The 15,885-nt window shown below is 40.2% G+C and overlaps 1 protein-coding gene across 4 annotated transcripts in view; it reads left to right on the forward strand.

Moving 5' to 3' along the window:
- Positions 1–8,106, forward strand: part of PPP4R3A (protein phosphatase 4 regulatory subunit 3A) — a 46,686-nt gene extending 38,580 nt beyond the window's left edge. For all 4 annotated transcript variants that reach the window (XM_005506148.3, XM_065063656.1, XM_065063657.1 and 1 more), the window contains 4 exons: positions 832–974; positions 3,923–4,113; positions 4,673–4,899; positions 7,221–8,106. In XM_005506148.3, the coding sequence (XP_005506205.1) occupies positions 832–974; positions 3,923–4,113; positions 4,673–4,899; positions 7,221–7,334 (675 nt within the window). In that variant the 3' untranslated portion in view covers positions 7,335–8,106. The remainder of the gene's footprint in view (positions 1–831; positions 975–3,922; positions 4,114–4,672; positions 4,900–7,220) is intronic.
- The last annotated feature ends 7,779 nt before the right edge of the window (positions 8,107–15,885 follow it).

Below are 15,885 nucleotides of genomic sequence, written 5' to 3' on the forward strand. Positions count from 1 at the left end.
AATTTTATTTAATTCAGGTTTATTCTTAAACAGATCAAATTTAAAAGTGTGCGTTGGTTACTACTGATGTATTACCATTCACAAGAGGTGACCTTTGAGCCTATAACCAAAAGAGAAAATAACCAGAGTATTAAGATTTACGTTGCTTTGCCCTTGGTAGCTGGTAATTCACGTGTTTCATCTGCAGTGTGTTCTGGGGCTGTGCAGCGCTAAGAAAGCCAGACAGTGCACAGGAGCAGTTTTCATGCTGCAGGGTGCAGACCTGGGCCAGTCCCAGCTGCCGGGGGTGGCTCTGGGAGCCGCAATGCTGATCTGAAATAGCAGAACAGTTGGGAGCATTTTGGAAAGGACCTTGACCAACACTATATGTCCACAAAGGAAAAACCTTGATGCTAGTTTCCTTGTTCTCGTAATAAACAAATGCACCGAGTAATTACTTTCACGGAATTTACTTGCAGCAAGGAAAGAATGTTTTTAATTGACTGATTACAGCAGGTATCATTTAATCTGTCAGTATAAAAATATTTGTAAGTTAGAATGGGAAAGATCTTTTAGGCTTTATAATCCATTATCAGGGTTTTAAGTTATATTCATGCGTTTTGAGGGAGATTCTGCTAGAAAATTGCTGCTATTATGCATGTTTCACTAATAAAAAATTTGAAGCTCTAGATTTTTAATTCCACTTGTATGCATAATACTTGTTTTTGCATAAGGTAATTAATATGATGCTTTGTATGGAATGTTTAAAAATGTCTGATTTCAGTTACTTTTTATATTGTATTAAATAAATTTGTTTGAATGAAAATAAGTCACTTTATATTTGCTCTATAGGAAGATATAAAATCTTTAACAGCTCATGTAATTGAAAATTACTGGAAGGCACTGGAAGATGTAGATTATGTGCAGACGTTCAAAGGACTGAAACTACGATTTGAGCAACAAAGGGAAAGACAAGATAATCCAAAACTTGACAGGTAAAATACACTAAATGTTTTTTTAGTACGTCAATTTTTAAATTTTGTTTTGGGAATATCAGGGGGATGTTGTGTGACATAAATAATTTAGTCTCCTGCTTGCATCTCAGTCATTGTAAAATTTACTTGATTAATAGCGGGTCCCATCCAGTGGGACCTGGACAGGCTGGAGAGTTGGGCGGGGAATAACCTAATGAAATTTAACAAGGGAAAGTGTAGAGTCCTGCATCTGGGCAGGAACAACCCCAGGTTACAGAATAGGTTGGGAGATTACATATTAGAGAGCAGTGTAGGGGAAAGGGACCTGGGGGTCCTGGTGGACAGCAGGATGAGCATGAGCCAGCACTGTGCCCTTGTGGCCAGGAAGACCAATGGCATCCTGGGGTGTATTAGAAGGGGGGTGGTTAGTAGGTCGAGAGAGGTTCTCCTTCCCCTCTACTCCTCCCTGGTGAGACCACATCTGGAATATTGTGTCCAGTTCTGGGCCCCTCAGTTCCAGAAGGACAGGGAACTGCTGGAGAGGGTCCAGCGTAGGGCAACGAAGATGATTAAGGGAGTGGAGCACCTCCCTTATGAAGAAAGGCTGAGGGAGCTGGGGCTCTTTAGTTTGGAGAAGAAGAGACTGAGGGGTGACCTTATTAATGTTTATAAATATATAAAGGGTGAGTGCCATGAGGATGGAGCCAGGCTCTTCTCGGTGGCAAACAATGTTAGGACAAGGGGTAATGGGATCAAGCTGGAGCACAAGAGGTTCCATGCAGAGAGAAATCCCATCAGAGTTCCAGACCCGAGCGGACGGAGGAAGAAATGCAGCCGACTCAATATGAGTGATAAAGCATACTTCAACTTTATTGCCCGAGATAGCGTGCATTTATACCAAATACCATAATTATGCATACTTGTCTCTATCTAATAGGCTAAGCACATTTACTTACTCCACCTACTTGGGTTTAGCTAGCTGTGCGCATCCCACATTCTTCTGACTCTTATCTCTTCAAAAATATCCTAACCCTGCCTTAGTTAGTACTTTTCCGTTCCCCCCTTTCCCACGGCCTAATAGACAAGCTAACTAAGGCCTACTTATGTCAACTAAAATGGGCTCTGCTCGTACAGTTGCTTGGTGAACTCATGTCTGTGCTCCTTGAGCCAATCCCCGACATCTCCCCCCTTTTCTTTTATTAATGAGCAGAGCCTGCCCAAGTGTCTGCTCTAAAATCTTCTTAATACATGATATAGCACAACTCAAGCATATTAATGCAACTACTACTATGATTAAGAGAGCCAGAGCACTCTGCAAAAGCCCTTTTACCCATCCTCCTAGTCCAAACCAGTTCATGAGGCCGTCTAAGCCAAAGAGGCCCACATCCTCTCTGATCTTCTGTGAATGGTCCGTAAGTTGTTTAATCTCCTCGTGGATGGATCTCGGCTTATTCTGTAAATCCATACAGCACAGTCTGTCAAATTCCTCACATCCATGGCCATGGGCTAATAACAAAAGTCTCCTGTGACTGTATTCTGCAGTGTAGCATGTCTTACAGAATCTACATCTAACAAAAGTCCACTTAAAGCCTTAGAAGTTCTGTTTATTTGCTTAACTAGCCAGCATCCTAACTTTTCTAAAGTTTTTAAAGCTTTAGTTGTGCCAACACTAGATACAAGAGATCCTAAAACCCTTAACCCTGATCCTCAATAATCTACATTATCATCACATTTTGACTCATATCTCTTCAAAAATATCCTAACCCTGCCTTAGTTAGTACTTTTCCGTTCCCCCCTTTCCCACGGCCTAATAGACAAGCTAACTAAGGCCTACTTATGTCAACTAAAATGGGCTCTGCTCGTACAGTTGCTTGGTGAACTCATGTCTGTGCTCCTTGAGCCAATCCCCGACAGTTCCACTTAAATTTGAGAAAAAACTTCTTCTCAGTGAGGGTGACAGACACTGGAACAGGCTGCCCAGGGAGGTTGTGGAGTCTCCTTCTCTGGAGACATTCAAAACCCGCCTGGACATGTTCCTGTGTGACCTCACCTAGGCGTTCCTGCTCCAGCAGGGGGATTGGACTAGATGATCCTTTGAGGTCCCTTCCAATCCCAAACATACTGTGATACTGTGTAATAGTGTGATTTCCAGATGTGTTGCTCCAAACACTTGACCAGCTTTCAACTAACATATTAGTTGCTGGACCCCCAGTAATAATGTAAGCTTGTTGTATCCTAAACTTATGTAACATTACTGTAATGAGGCTGGAAGCCTATCAGGTGTCAGAACTGCATTTGCTTCTAAATAACAAGATTCCCACTGTTGGAAGTGAAAGATGGTTCAGTTGTAAGCTCTGGATTTTTCTGTGTCAGGTTGCCTTTTGTGTTAGTTAGTTGTAGGGGTAGATATTTAGGTAAACTCTACCAAAATGACTTAGAAATAGAATATACAAGGGAATTTTCAGAGGATACTTTATTGTCACACTTGTTTTACTCTATCAGTAAATCTAACAATCTGATGTAACACTCGAGTCACTCCTCCTATTTCCAGATTAAAAGTTCCCTTCCTCAGTACACAGTTACCCAAGGTTAAAAGGTTACGGTTTATAAAAGTAGGAAGTTTAGGGCTTTTTACTGTGTTTATTTTTGGCAAGCGGTATTGCTTGTGTGTGTAGTTTCATTCAAAGTGGACTGCTTGTGTGAATAGATGAGTCACTCTTAAGAATTGTTAGCAGGATCTGTTCTTGTTCTGTTGTCTTGAGTTAGTTTGAAAACACATTAAAACTTAATCCTAATTAGTCATACTAGGGCATCTTGAAATTTCAGAACTTTAAGTTATTTTATTTCCTGCCACAAGATTTCTTCATCAGTATTTAAATTTGAGACTTGTAGAATTAAAATGAGAGTAGACGTTTTATAACTGATGTGAGTTGTTTGAATCAAAAGTTGTAAAACTTACTGTTCTGCAGCATGCGCTCCATTTTGAGAAACCATAGATACAGAAGGGATGCAAGAACCCTGGAAGATGAGGAGGAAATGTGGTTTAACACTGATGAAGATGATATGGAAGATGGAGAGGCAGTGGTGCCCCCTTCTGACAAAACTAAAAATGATGAAGATATTATGGACCCTATCAGTAAATTCATGGAAAGGAAAAAATGTAAGTGACGAGGAGAATGCTATCTGGCTTACGCAGAAGGCATAACTTGTATCCTTTAGTCCTACTGCTGTGAAGGATTTGCATATATTTATTCTGAAGTCTTAGATTTTGAAATTGTGCCACCAGGTTGGTTGACCACCCCTTCAAAACAAGTTTTGTTATCTGTAAAAGCAGAATGGTACAAATATTGTTGTTGACTTCTTAAAGCATTTGAGTGGCAATCTTAGCTGGTAGTCAAGTTTTCCTTTGATTTATTCAGGTTTATAATACAAATATTTTGATGTAATGTTCGGGTGATATCATTGGTATTCTATACTGTGAATTGTTGTTCATTCCTCGCCAATGACAGCAGCTGCTAGGTGGTATAGTAGTACAAAAAAAAAGCCTATGATGACGTGCTTTACCAGGTTGTACGTAAACTATTAAGCCTTTTTTGCGCACAGTAAAATGGTTTGTAATTAAATGTTTTGCTCAATAATACTGCCTTGTTTGTTTGGTTTGGGTTTTGTGTTTTATTTTGTGTGGGGGTTGTTTGATTGTTTATTTTTTTTCTTTCCAGTAAAAGAGAGTGAAGAGAAGGAAGTGCTTCTGAAAACCAACCTTTCAGGTCGTCAGAGCCCAAGTTTCAAGCTTTCCTTTTCCAGTGGTACAAAATCTAACCTTACCAGCCAGTCGTCTGCAAGTAACCTTCCTGGATCCCCGGGGTCTCCTGGATCCCCTGGGTCCCCTGGGTCTCCAGGATCAGTTTCTAAAAGCACATCTCAGATGGCAGCAATTACAACTAAGGTAATTTTGAATGTACATAAGTTGACTTCATTGTTACAGACGAGAAATTTGCTTTAGCGTGTGTCTCAAGTTTCTGTGAATTCTTACATATTAGGTAGTACTGGACTGTCAGGTTTGCTTGTATGTTTTGTCTGGCCTTTAGCAATTTGAGGAGATCTGACATGTATATAAAAAGAAGAAATAAAAGCTCTTTTAATGTCCAGACTCTTAAAGTACAAAACACACAACTAGCTGCTGTTTGCAGTGATCTTTATTGTGAAATACAGACAATGCTTTACTTTTGTTAAATTGCACAGGGATGTTTGGTGAGTAGAAATATAGAAATACTTTGGAAACATTGCTAAGTTTTGCCGGATTCCATGATGTCCCACCACCCCCTGCTGCTACCATTTTTAGTATTGTTCGGAATGATATAACTGGCACATGTGAAAAAAACAAATTGTATGATGGAGGAGTGGTTGCTCTAAGCCAAAATAAATAATTTTTAATATCCTAGCATGACTCTTTTACTGTTTGATATAACATGTATTTTTGGGTGGGAACATACTGAAACAGAAGAGGAAACCCTGTTTAAAAGAGTCAGTATAACTTGCAGTGAATATCCAAACCCAGCATTTTAAGTACATTTTAGGATGCTGTTGCTTTTTATCAGATTTTTGGCTAAAACTCTCTTTAAAGCAAGTCAGGGAAATCAAGTGACTGGTGTTTTCTTAGCACTGGGGAACAGATGATGAGGTACTGTAGGTACAGCGTTGTTTGGATTATGAGAATTTACTTTCATAAGGTTTTTATTTCTGAAAGGTCAGGTATATATCTCCGTTCTCAGGTAACCTCAGAATAAGTCTTGACTAATCTTTATTTTTTTAATGCCATCACGCTGCTTGTTCACATAATTTCTAGTGAAGGCAAAAGGTGTTAGGTTTTTTTTCTTCCTTATAGTCAGGAAGTCCTTAGTCCTTATAGAGTTTTTGTTTGGGTTATCTTTTTTTTGAAAAAAACTGAATGAGAAGAGTTTTACTGATGGTAGAACTGACAATTCTTCTAGATCCTTCTGTAGAGGAAGGGGAAGCAGATTCTTTTCATTAATGGAAAAAAATACAGTAGTTAGTCAAGTCCTTTTTTAAAGGGATAGAGTTGGCTTGGAATTTATTTCAGTCTATTCTGTGTTTCTGCTGAAGGCTTGTTCTCTTCCAGACAGTGTAATTCCTTGAATCTGAAATGGGCTCTTTCCCCATGGATCACACTGCATACAGTACTGGCTCCAAAATTCCAAGTTGTTGTGGCAAAAGAAAATGTTGAGGTTACACTGAGTATGCACTGAAAAACTGTTCGTGGATTCAGACATAAGCCAGTAAAATGTGCACTGTGTTTAAATGTGCCGTAGTCACAAACTATAATAGAAACAGTGTTGAAACTGGTTTTTTAATTATCTGATCCTGTTATTTTATGTGTAGTATACTCGGTGTATGTTGTACGTGACTGAACAGAATGTGTAATTGTTTCTCAAGTTGTGTTTTGGTATACAGTTGACTGAAATTTTCTGATTTGGATGTCTGTCATGAGACACCTGAATGAGTGATATGGTGTTTAAGTACCAATAGCTGCCATTATAGTCAAATGCTGGTTAAGCTTTAGAAATTGCAGTGTACTGTAATTAGAGGAAGTTTTAGAAGTTTATGCTGCTTCTTCACAGGCCCACAGCTGCCTAATCTTAAAATTTGTGGTTATTTGCAGTACAGGGGAGTTTGTAATGTTACTAGATATGCTTTCATTTTCAGCTGCTGAGTTGTCTAAATTTTGTAACCTGTAGACCTCATTCAGTTATATTACACAAAAAAAATCTTTAAGTTACTACACATTTAAATTACCTTCTGTGAAGACAGACTGTGTTCTAAAAGTATCGTAATTCAAAAATTCAAATCGAAGGGTATTCTGAAGGTTTCTGAAGTGCTTCCAGATTGCTCCTTGCTGCAGTCAGCTATGCTCAGTAAAAAAAAACACAACATCTTTACAGATAAAGCTGCAACCACTTAGCAAACCTAAGTAGATTTTTGGATTTTCTTAAATTTCAACTGGAAATATTTCTGTCCAGTTGGATAGGTAAAACCCCATTTTGGATTTATTCATGTAAGCATTTTTCAGACAATGTCTTCTTCAGTCATACTGAAGGATTTATTTTTGTTCTGTTTCATGATATTCAAAACTTGATGAATCAGTATGCTTATGGCAACATTCTGTGCAAACATCATTTTCCAATACAAATGTGAAGTATCAATGTACAAACATTTTCTTAATTGTAGTAATTGTGTTTGTCTTTGTAGGGAGGCCTCGTTGGGCTTGTAGATTATCCTGACGATGACGAAGAGGATGATGAAGATGAAGATAAAGAGGAAACTTTACCTTTGTCAAAGAAAGCAAAGCTTGACTCATCATAATGGCAACTGGTGAAGAATGTTACCAGTTTGGGGAAGGATAGTTTTTCCAAAAACAAAACAAACCCACAGCAAAGCAGCGATCTTTTGTGAATTACTGTGTGTGACACAGATCAACCTATACAAACGGATTTCTGCCAATCAAGTGCCAATTCAAAGGAGCAGAAGAAGTGGAAATATTTCGTTTAGGGGAAAGACTTGCGCCTTTGAGCTCTCCAGCTTGGACCACACATTGCCCTTTTCTCAGGGAAGGAAATGGAAAACAAAAAACAAACAAAACCACACATACACAAAGCCAACAGGGCAGGAGTTTTGTTAGTGGAACTCTGGATTGGCTGGTCAGTTGCTACAATCAGAATATGCTTTCTTGGACCATGTGTGAGACTTCTGAAGAAAAGGCAGGTTTTGCCATAATTCTTCACTAGTCAAGGATGCCAGCAGTTTCTTTGTATAAAAGAGACCTGCCTTTGAAATCATACATTCTGAACATTTTAGTCAAGCTACAACAGGTTTTAAAATCCTCTACGGGGAGGGACAAATATAAAGTTTCCTCTTTTTTTTCTTTTTTTTTTTTTTTTAATCTGTTCCCTTTGCCCTTTAAACTGCAGACTTTTTTTTTTGGAGGTGGGGGATTTGTTTGTCCCTTCTTGATTAAAGATTGAGTGGAATTCTAGATGTGGTCACTTTTGTGTCATAATTTTTTTTGCCCCCCTGAGTGTATGCTTAGTTGTTGAGTATATATTTGGGACCATTAAAATTTTTTGATGTAATATAATCTCACTGTTGTGCTGGTACCTGTTTCACCCTGTGTAATTTTGTTCTGCATCACAGTTCTTAATATGTTTAGGATTTTATGAAAGATGGTATAGTTTTATTGGAAAGAAAAAATCTTACCACAATGTGCATAAAAGCAATACTATTTTGTGACTAAATATTTTATATTAAATTTTACATCAGCAACTGTCTTGAGAAAAAAATTCAGGGAAATAGGATGGAATCAGAAAATTGAAACCTATAAATATGAAATTAGTATTCCAAAGAGACTTTGACATTTCATAACTGAGAACAATGATGGTAGACTAACTCATCAAAATGCAAGACAGGTGATTTAGGAATACCAATATATTGACTCATTTGACTTACAGAAATAAAAAAGAAATAATTAAAGATGAAGGAAAATGGCATTAGTCGTATTTTTTAAAAACTTCTGATTCCCTTTGGAATACCAGTTTTAGTGACTTAAAGATGGTTGTAGAATAAACTTTTTACAAGAATACCATCTTTTGAAATTTATTCTAATATTCGATTGAAAAACAGCAATTAAACCGTGGGTCTAACTCAATAAGTACGTTCTTTCCCCTTTTCCAAAAATCTAAATAATATTAGTTATTAATTTTAAACTAGACCTTATATTTTGCTTCTTTATTGCTTTTGCAGAAGATGGCTTTGTACAGCAGTGCTTCCTTTGAAGGGGAGTTGATTCAGTTCCTTTGCAAACAAGAGACCCTTCTTACTCACATTTTCAAGAGCCGATTTCCTTTCAGACATTCACAGCACCAATGTTTCAACAGTCATGATGTTACACATTAGTGTATCACATACAAACAGAAATAAGAGAAGTGAAAACCTGAGGCTTGATCATATGTGATCATATCCAAGTGTAGATTAGCACTTTGTTTCCAAAAATTCTGGGCTGCATGGCAGATTCTATGCTAACAACAAATGTCAATGCTTGGACTTTGTTAATACATATTAGTAATTTCAGATTTTAATAAGAGTGTGCATTAGGGAAAAAATACTCAGCTCTTTTCCTCAAAAATTTCATTTGAAATCGCTTTCCAAGGTTGAGTTTTTATGATGTCCTTGCAATGTCCGTGACCGGATAGTTCTCAGCAATGAATTTTATGGAGTGCAAGAGTTGAGCAGTTGGTCACTACAAGACTAACTATGATCTGCTGTTGCAGTACAACAGTGCCCTTCCTGTCTCAACGACCTGTCTCAAACCTGATCTTTGCAACTTCGGTGTAAGAGCAGACATGCTGACAAGGAAGTCCGTGATTTTGCGGGTTTTCTTAATTATCCTGAATTTAAATCCTTCCCATCAGTCCAATTTTCGTTACATGTGAAGCTCTCAAAATTTATCCATATAGTCTTCGTGTCCTCCAGGCTATATCTCAGCAAATCATACTTCTGACTTGGTGGAAGAAACGTTGTTGGTTGGTGTGTGTCTGTGCATGTCTTTCAGCTGAGTGCTTGATCTTTTGATGTTTGATGCTGCAGTCTTCTACATTTTCAGATACTTTCATGATACTTATAGGAATCTGGGGTTTGGGACTTTCAGTACTTGAAGCATTACATTTAACAGAAGAAATACTAAAATTATTGGGTTCATTGAGAATAATAATGGGAGTCAGAATATTTTTGAACTCTTTTTTACTTTTATGAAGGACTGGTAAAATATTAAGCTTCACATCTGTAATTGCTGTCTAACTTGTGGTTAGATGGTTAGTTGTCTTCCCAGAGATCTCCCAGTCTCTTGTTTGTGGCCTCACAGGATATGTTTACACCCAGATGATACATTCATGGAAGCTGGAAGTAGGTGAGCTGGGGACAGTGATGGGTATGCTCTAGCCCAGCATCTTTAACTTTTGTATTCATGTAAATCTTGAAATCTGTTCCAGGAGAAAAAGGAAATAGTGGGATTGGGACAAGTGATGGATATTTAAAAAAAAAAAAAAGTGGGTATGAGTTAGGAGAAGGAAGAAATGCTGTTACAAAACTGTTAGATTCTAGGTCTTTCTCTGGGATGATGGGTTTTTTTTCTTCTTCTAATACCATTTGTCCTCATCCCAAGAAAGCTGCTTGTATGTTGTATTAAACATGGCTCGGTTGTCTTAATTGCAGTTTAACTGTATCCTTAAGTATGGTTTACAGGGTAAGCCCTGAGGTATGGTACAGGCAAGAGGCAATGTGTGTGAATCATCACAACAAGCCCCTGAGTTCCCTCGGTGGCTCACAGGCTCCATGCGGTTACATACGTTGCCCAGCGTTGAGCCTCGGGTCGCTGGGGACACCAGCCAAAAGCACAGAGCACGCTTGCTCCTGCAGCGCAACACACCCTTATGCTAATGACAGGAGTTCCAGCTAATCTGGAATATATCCGGATTTTCTTCCGCTTTACACAGGGGATGGCTGCATCAAAGTGAGTGTGGACATCACTGAAAAACGGATCTCCTATGTCACGAGGGCAGAATGATCTGAAAGCTGGTGTACAGAACAGCAAGTTGCCTCTAAAATGTACCTGTCCATAATTTACCTACATGGTAAACAAGATCAGACTGTTCATCCATCTCTCAGAGCCCACCTAGGTGGGACGTTCTTAGGGAACTCAGTGTCAAGTAGGCCCAATCCTTTTAACGTATGAAGGATGAAACTGTTTCTGTTGCTTTTGGCTGTGTTTTTACATCTGTGCAAATTTCAGAAACTGTTTAATTGGGTAACTGATAAGAGTCTCTTTGCACGTTGCTGCTGTGGCTGCATTAAAGAGTTCAACCCAGCACAAGTTACCTTGGTGGCCTTGCTGAGTTTTGTTTCCTAGCATCTGGAGAGTGGGCACAGAAGTTCAGCCCTACCTGTATCAACTTTCACGGCTGCAGAGCTGTCTGTGCCTGTACTGCAGTTCCCCTGCCTTGAGGATATCAAGACCCGTGCCAGGTAAGTTGTGAAAGCCAGAGACCAGATGGGTCACTGCTTGGGCTCTCCTACAGCTTAAGTGTAAAACTTGGCAAGCACTCAAAGAAGTTACCAACAACTGAAGTTTTTTAAGGTGAGTTTTCATGTGCATGTTTGCCACCTGCTCCTACTGCCTCCTCTTTTGGAGTCCATCGAGTCTGCATGCTAGACCTGAGAACAGCAGCCTAGTTACTGCATCTCCATCAAAACACAAATCACCTTTGTATCATTGGGCAATTATGCTAGCCCCCATGCAGTAACAGACTGCAACATCTCTTGGTTCTTACCATAAACATCAGAACAGCAGCAGAAATTCTACAGAGGTTTGTGTCTCTTTATTTTATCCCTGATTTGATTACTAGAATTACGGCCTTTTTCAGTGTTACACAAGCCTCAATGGATTCTGACGAATCCCGTTTATCTTGCAACTTACCTTCGCATCACCACCTCAGCTATATCTAGCCACTTCCCAGACACTTGAAAGGTAGTCCACCATCACCACATAGCCCACCTCTAGAAAATGGAATAGCTGATAGACCTTTCCCCCTGAGCATCAAGGCTTCCTTCACTGCAGCAACAATACACTACAGCTGTTTTAGGGTCCTGCAAATATCAAAATGTGTCTGGCAGCTTGCAGTAACCTACAGGCCTTTGTAAAATACTAGCAAAGTATGGCTAGATGGCTGGTGTAGATCAGGTAGGACAGTGTAATAAATACAATCACTACAATGTGTGTCCGATCTCTGCTTCTTGGACACCCTAGATACTACAACAGCAAACACTGAGAGAACTGAGTTAAGCTGACCGATAATCTGCCTACAAGTCTTACATCAGAGTATGAGGATGGGCAGGAGATGTGTATAGCCAAGAAAAAGAATGGCTTCTGGATAGTAGCATCACCAAAGTAAACTCCTTGCATGTTGTGTGAAACACAGGTGAATGTGAATTACAATTCTCTGAAGCATCTGTAATTGAAAAATAATCTCACTTCTAAGAGAGTGAGATAAACCCATGTGATTTAACATCTGTTTCTGTTTGCATTGACCTTTAAGTAAGATTAAGATTTTATATAATTCATATAGAATCAAAGCCACCTTCTGTGTTTCAGCATGTTAGGTCAGTCACGATATATAAGCCAATTATCACCAATTTTTAGGATATTCAGTAAAGTGCCATCTTGTAAAACAGCTACCTAACCCATTCTTTGGGGTTATCACTGGATAACCTCAGTTTCGTGCCTTCTGTCACAACACCTCAAAACTGGAGTCTTTAATTAGTTTCTTAAATTCTTAACATTCTCCCTGCACGTGTCTGACTCGCACACAGAAGTGAACTCGGGCTGCTGTTTGATCAGGTAGCACAGACACAAACTTATGCATTCCCCACGTTGTTCACTCTTCTAAGAAATGGCTCTCCTCTCGGTAGATACGTGACTTGATGGTCCCAACCCTACTCTCACCTACCTCCCTGCTGAGGCTTCGTTAACTTCTCCTTGAAGTGTTTTCCTTGCATGTGATGTTACATTTTCTTCAGCTCTAGCCAGCTGAAGTACTTTCCAAGGCCACTTATAAAATCTTTGATCGTGCTTGCCTGTTATTTTTACCTAGGCCCCAATGTCATCAATATAGATATTGATACGCTCTCATATAACTAAACACCAAAACAGAAGAATGAGGAATGAACCATTCCCTAAAGGGCTGGATCTTCAAAATCATGTTCTGTTTTATAAGGACATTTGATAGTGATGATGATAAGACTTGATACTGATAATTTGAAAACGTTTTCAAATCATCAGTGCTAAATCTTTAACACAATCCAAAGATGTTCCATTTGATATATTTTATTCCTATACTTACCTTTTTTCCTTTAGAGTGACCAGTAACAGTCCCTACCATGGCCCTCTTGGTTGTTCTACTCATCTTGTGAGTCCCAGTTAAGACTGCTGGTCTAGTTCTTCTACCCTTTGCCAAAGAGAGGGAAACTGAGGAACATACATGGCAATCATCTGCCTGGGTTATGTTCTGTGCCTTGATCATAACACAAGCTTTTGGATAGCGTCCCTGAGCCTTTACGCTATTATTTTGGTCCTTACTTCTTCAGTAATCACCTTCTCAACACACCAGGCCATATTGTGCCTTTAAAAGCTACAAAACATGTGTCCATCTCTGATGCTTCAAATGACATCTTTTCCAGTTCACTGGAGATACAGTTCCCAAATTCCTGTACCTGAACTCACCACTTCAGATCACCACACTCAGCCTTTGCTCCTAGCACCTCTTTAGCTTACAAATCTAACTTAAATTAATTTGTTGTGTTTTATTTCAGGCTCCTGAGCACTCCTCTGCTGCTGTGGCACTTGTTGCTTCTCTGAAGGGTTCAAGTCAAGGAGGTTATGCCATCGTTCCTGTGTTTGCCTGGGATGCCAGTATTCCACCCTTGCTTTCAAGTTCATGCAAAGAGATATAAACCACCACTGCTCCTTCATCTTGTCCCCCTTTTTTTACTCAGTATTAACTTTATTGTTTGCCTTGTGTATTTGACTCTGTACTTATCTTCTGAGGACTCAGGCATTTATGAGATGTTCTGCCCAAACTCTCTCCTTGTATTTCAGGTTCTGCATTACGTTAATCCTGTCAGGAGCCTATGCATCTGGCTTAAGTTTCAGCACTGAATGAACATCCCTCCCTGTAGCAAAGGTTAATGCTGGGTTTTCTGGGAGTTTCTCTCTGAATGTTTTCTTTCAGATACTGGCTATAGAGGTTCTGTAAATCACCAGCATCCCCCCCGCATTCAGATTGATCTAAGGCAAACAATTCTGGGGTTTTGTTGTGTTTTGGTGGTACATATAGTTTTGTTTCTTTTTATTTTCTTTCTAATTTCGCCAACAGTTTCTTTAAAACCTTTGTCCAAACAAAATGAACAATATTGAAAACAGTGTTTCAGAATTGGATACTGTGAGGAGCAGAGCAATTTTCTGGCCACCTTTTTTTCCTGGCATTCATTGTTTACAGCTCCAGAGTCTATTTAAAGTAAACTTGCTTCATAGCTGAGAAGCTGGTTGATGAACAGTAGAGTCATATTTACAAGAAAGCTGCTTAACGACAGTCCCAAGCAAAGGAAGAGAAAAAGCCCTTTCCTGATTACCATGAGTTTAACTCTTGTATTGTAACCTTGTAAATTCTGTTATTCCCATCCCTCAGCAACTTACACTTTCAGACAGCAGATGAATGGTGGAGCTTTGTTGATGGTTGTAATCGTTGCTAGGGGACAGTCTGAGGGAGGTGAATCATGCCATTTACAGTCAGCCTAAAGGAACATTTGGAAATGCTTGAGCTTAGAAATGTCCTTCTGTGGTCTGTGGTGCTGAGAGTCGAGTGCTTTGTGGCTGCAAAGAAGTGCTTTAGGAATACACATGATGATAACAGAAGCATTGAACATTCTGGTGTCTTTAGTTGCTTGTACCTTCATATGTATTTTAAAACATTGTTCTGCTGCTTCTTACTGCTTTGATAATTATGTTTTTTATTTAAAAGCTGACCATGTGCAAAAAGAAAGCTGTTGCAAATCACATTAAAATTAAATACTACAAATTTTCATCATTTCTTTATGGTAAGAAACATGATTTCCAAAAGTAGTTGCATGTACGTGTCTGGATTTGAACTTTCTTGGGTATGTTCACAGGCATTTATTTTATTTTGTCTGCCATGGAAAGGCAGCAGCTTCAGGTACCACCAGAAATGAGAACTTGACCTGTAGCAGGCAGATGAGGTGAAACACAAGGTGGGTAAATAGAAGTGCTGATACTGTACATACTAAGTCCCAGTTCAGAGCGAACACAGGGGAAGTGATATGCACCAAGCTGGGCCTGACAGGTGTGACAGGGAGTTACCAAGGAAAAGAACCCAGACATATGCAGTTTGGGGATCTAACAGACATGGTATATACTTTTGCCCAAGGCAGGCAGTCTGACCTCCTCCAGTCCTGCAGTGTGTACTCGAGGCTGCGCTTTGCAGAAGTCCAGGGCAAGCCTGGTCTTGTTCCTCTCGAGGTCAGCAGGGTTTCACCAACACGCTGCCTTCTCCAGAGGCCAGCTTGAAGTTTGCAGCTCAAGAGAGCAGTTAAGACTGAACTTGAGAAGACTCACAGCTGAGCATTTCTCAGCACGTCTCCCCTCATCCTGAGGGCTGTAGAACCTTGCAGCACTTCGATTTTTCCCTTGTCAGGGTGCTGAAGGTGTTTAACAGCGTTACACACGCTACATCAGTGGTAGCGCTTTACAAAATAAGAAAAATGTCATTTCCTACTGTTGCTTTGCTTTCGGCATCAGAGAGAACGCAGCCGTGCCCCGGCTCCCCCGCACCCGAACCCTCCAGCACCCGGCCCCCGCTCCCACGGCCGGCCCGGCCCCGGCGGGACGCGCCACCGGCCGCGGCCGCCAGAGGGCGCTCGAGCCACGGCCGAAGCGGCCGCGTCCCGGACCCCATCCCCGACCCCTTCCCAACCCACCACTATCCCCATCCCATCCTCATCCCCGACCCTACGCCCAACCCCACTCCTGTCTTGCTACTGCGGCTGCATCTCCGGCACCCCCTCTGCTACTGCTAGAGGCCAAATATTTTCTGTAATACACACAATACCTTTGAACAACGTGTGAGCACTCGACACTTAACAGCATCCCCAGGAAGATTTCCTGGATGAGTTGTTTGGGTTTTATAACCGTGCTCCACGATGCACCCTCCCTTTCAACTGTCTCACTACTGGCAACACCTAGATCGGACCACGCAACTGTTGCTTCACTTCAGGAGTTTGTAGAGGCATATGA

The sequence above is a fragment of the Columba livia genome, chromosome 5 (genome assembly GCF_036013475.1).
Source record: "Columba livia isolate bColLiv1 breed racing homer chromosome 5, bColLiv1.pat.W.v2, whole genome shotgun sequence".
Classification (NCBI taxonomy): Eukaryota; Metazoa; Chordata; class Aves; order Columbiformes; family Columbidae; genus Columba; species Columba livia.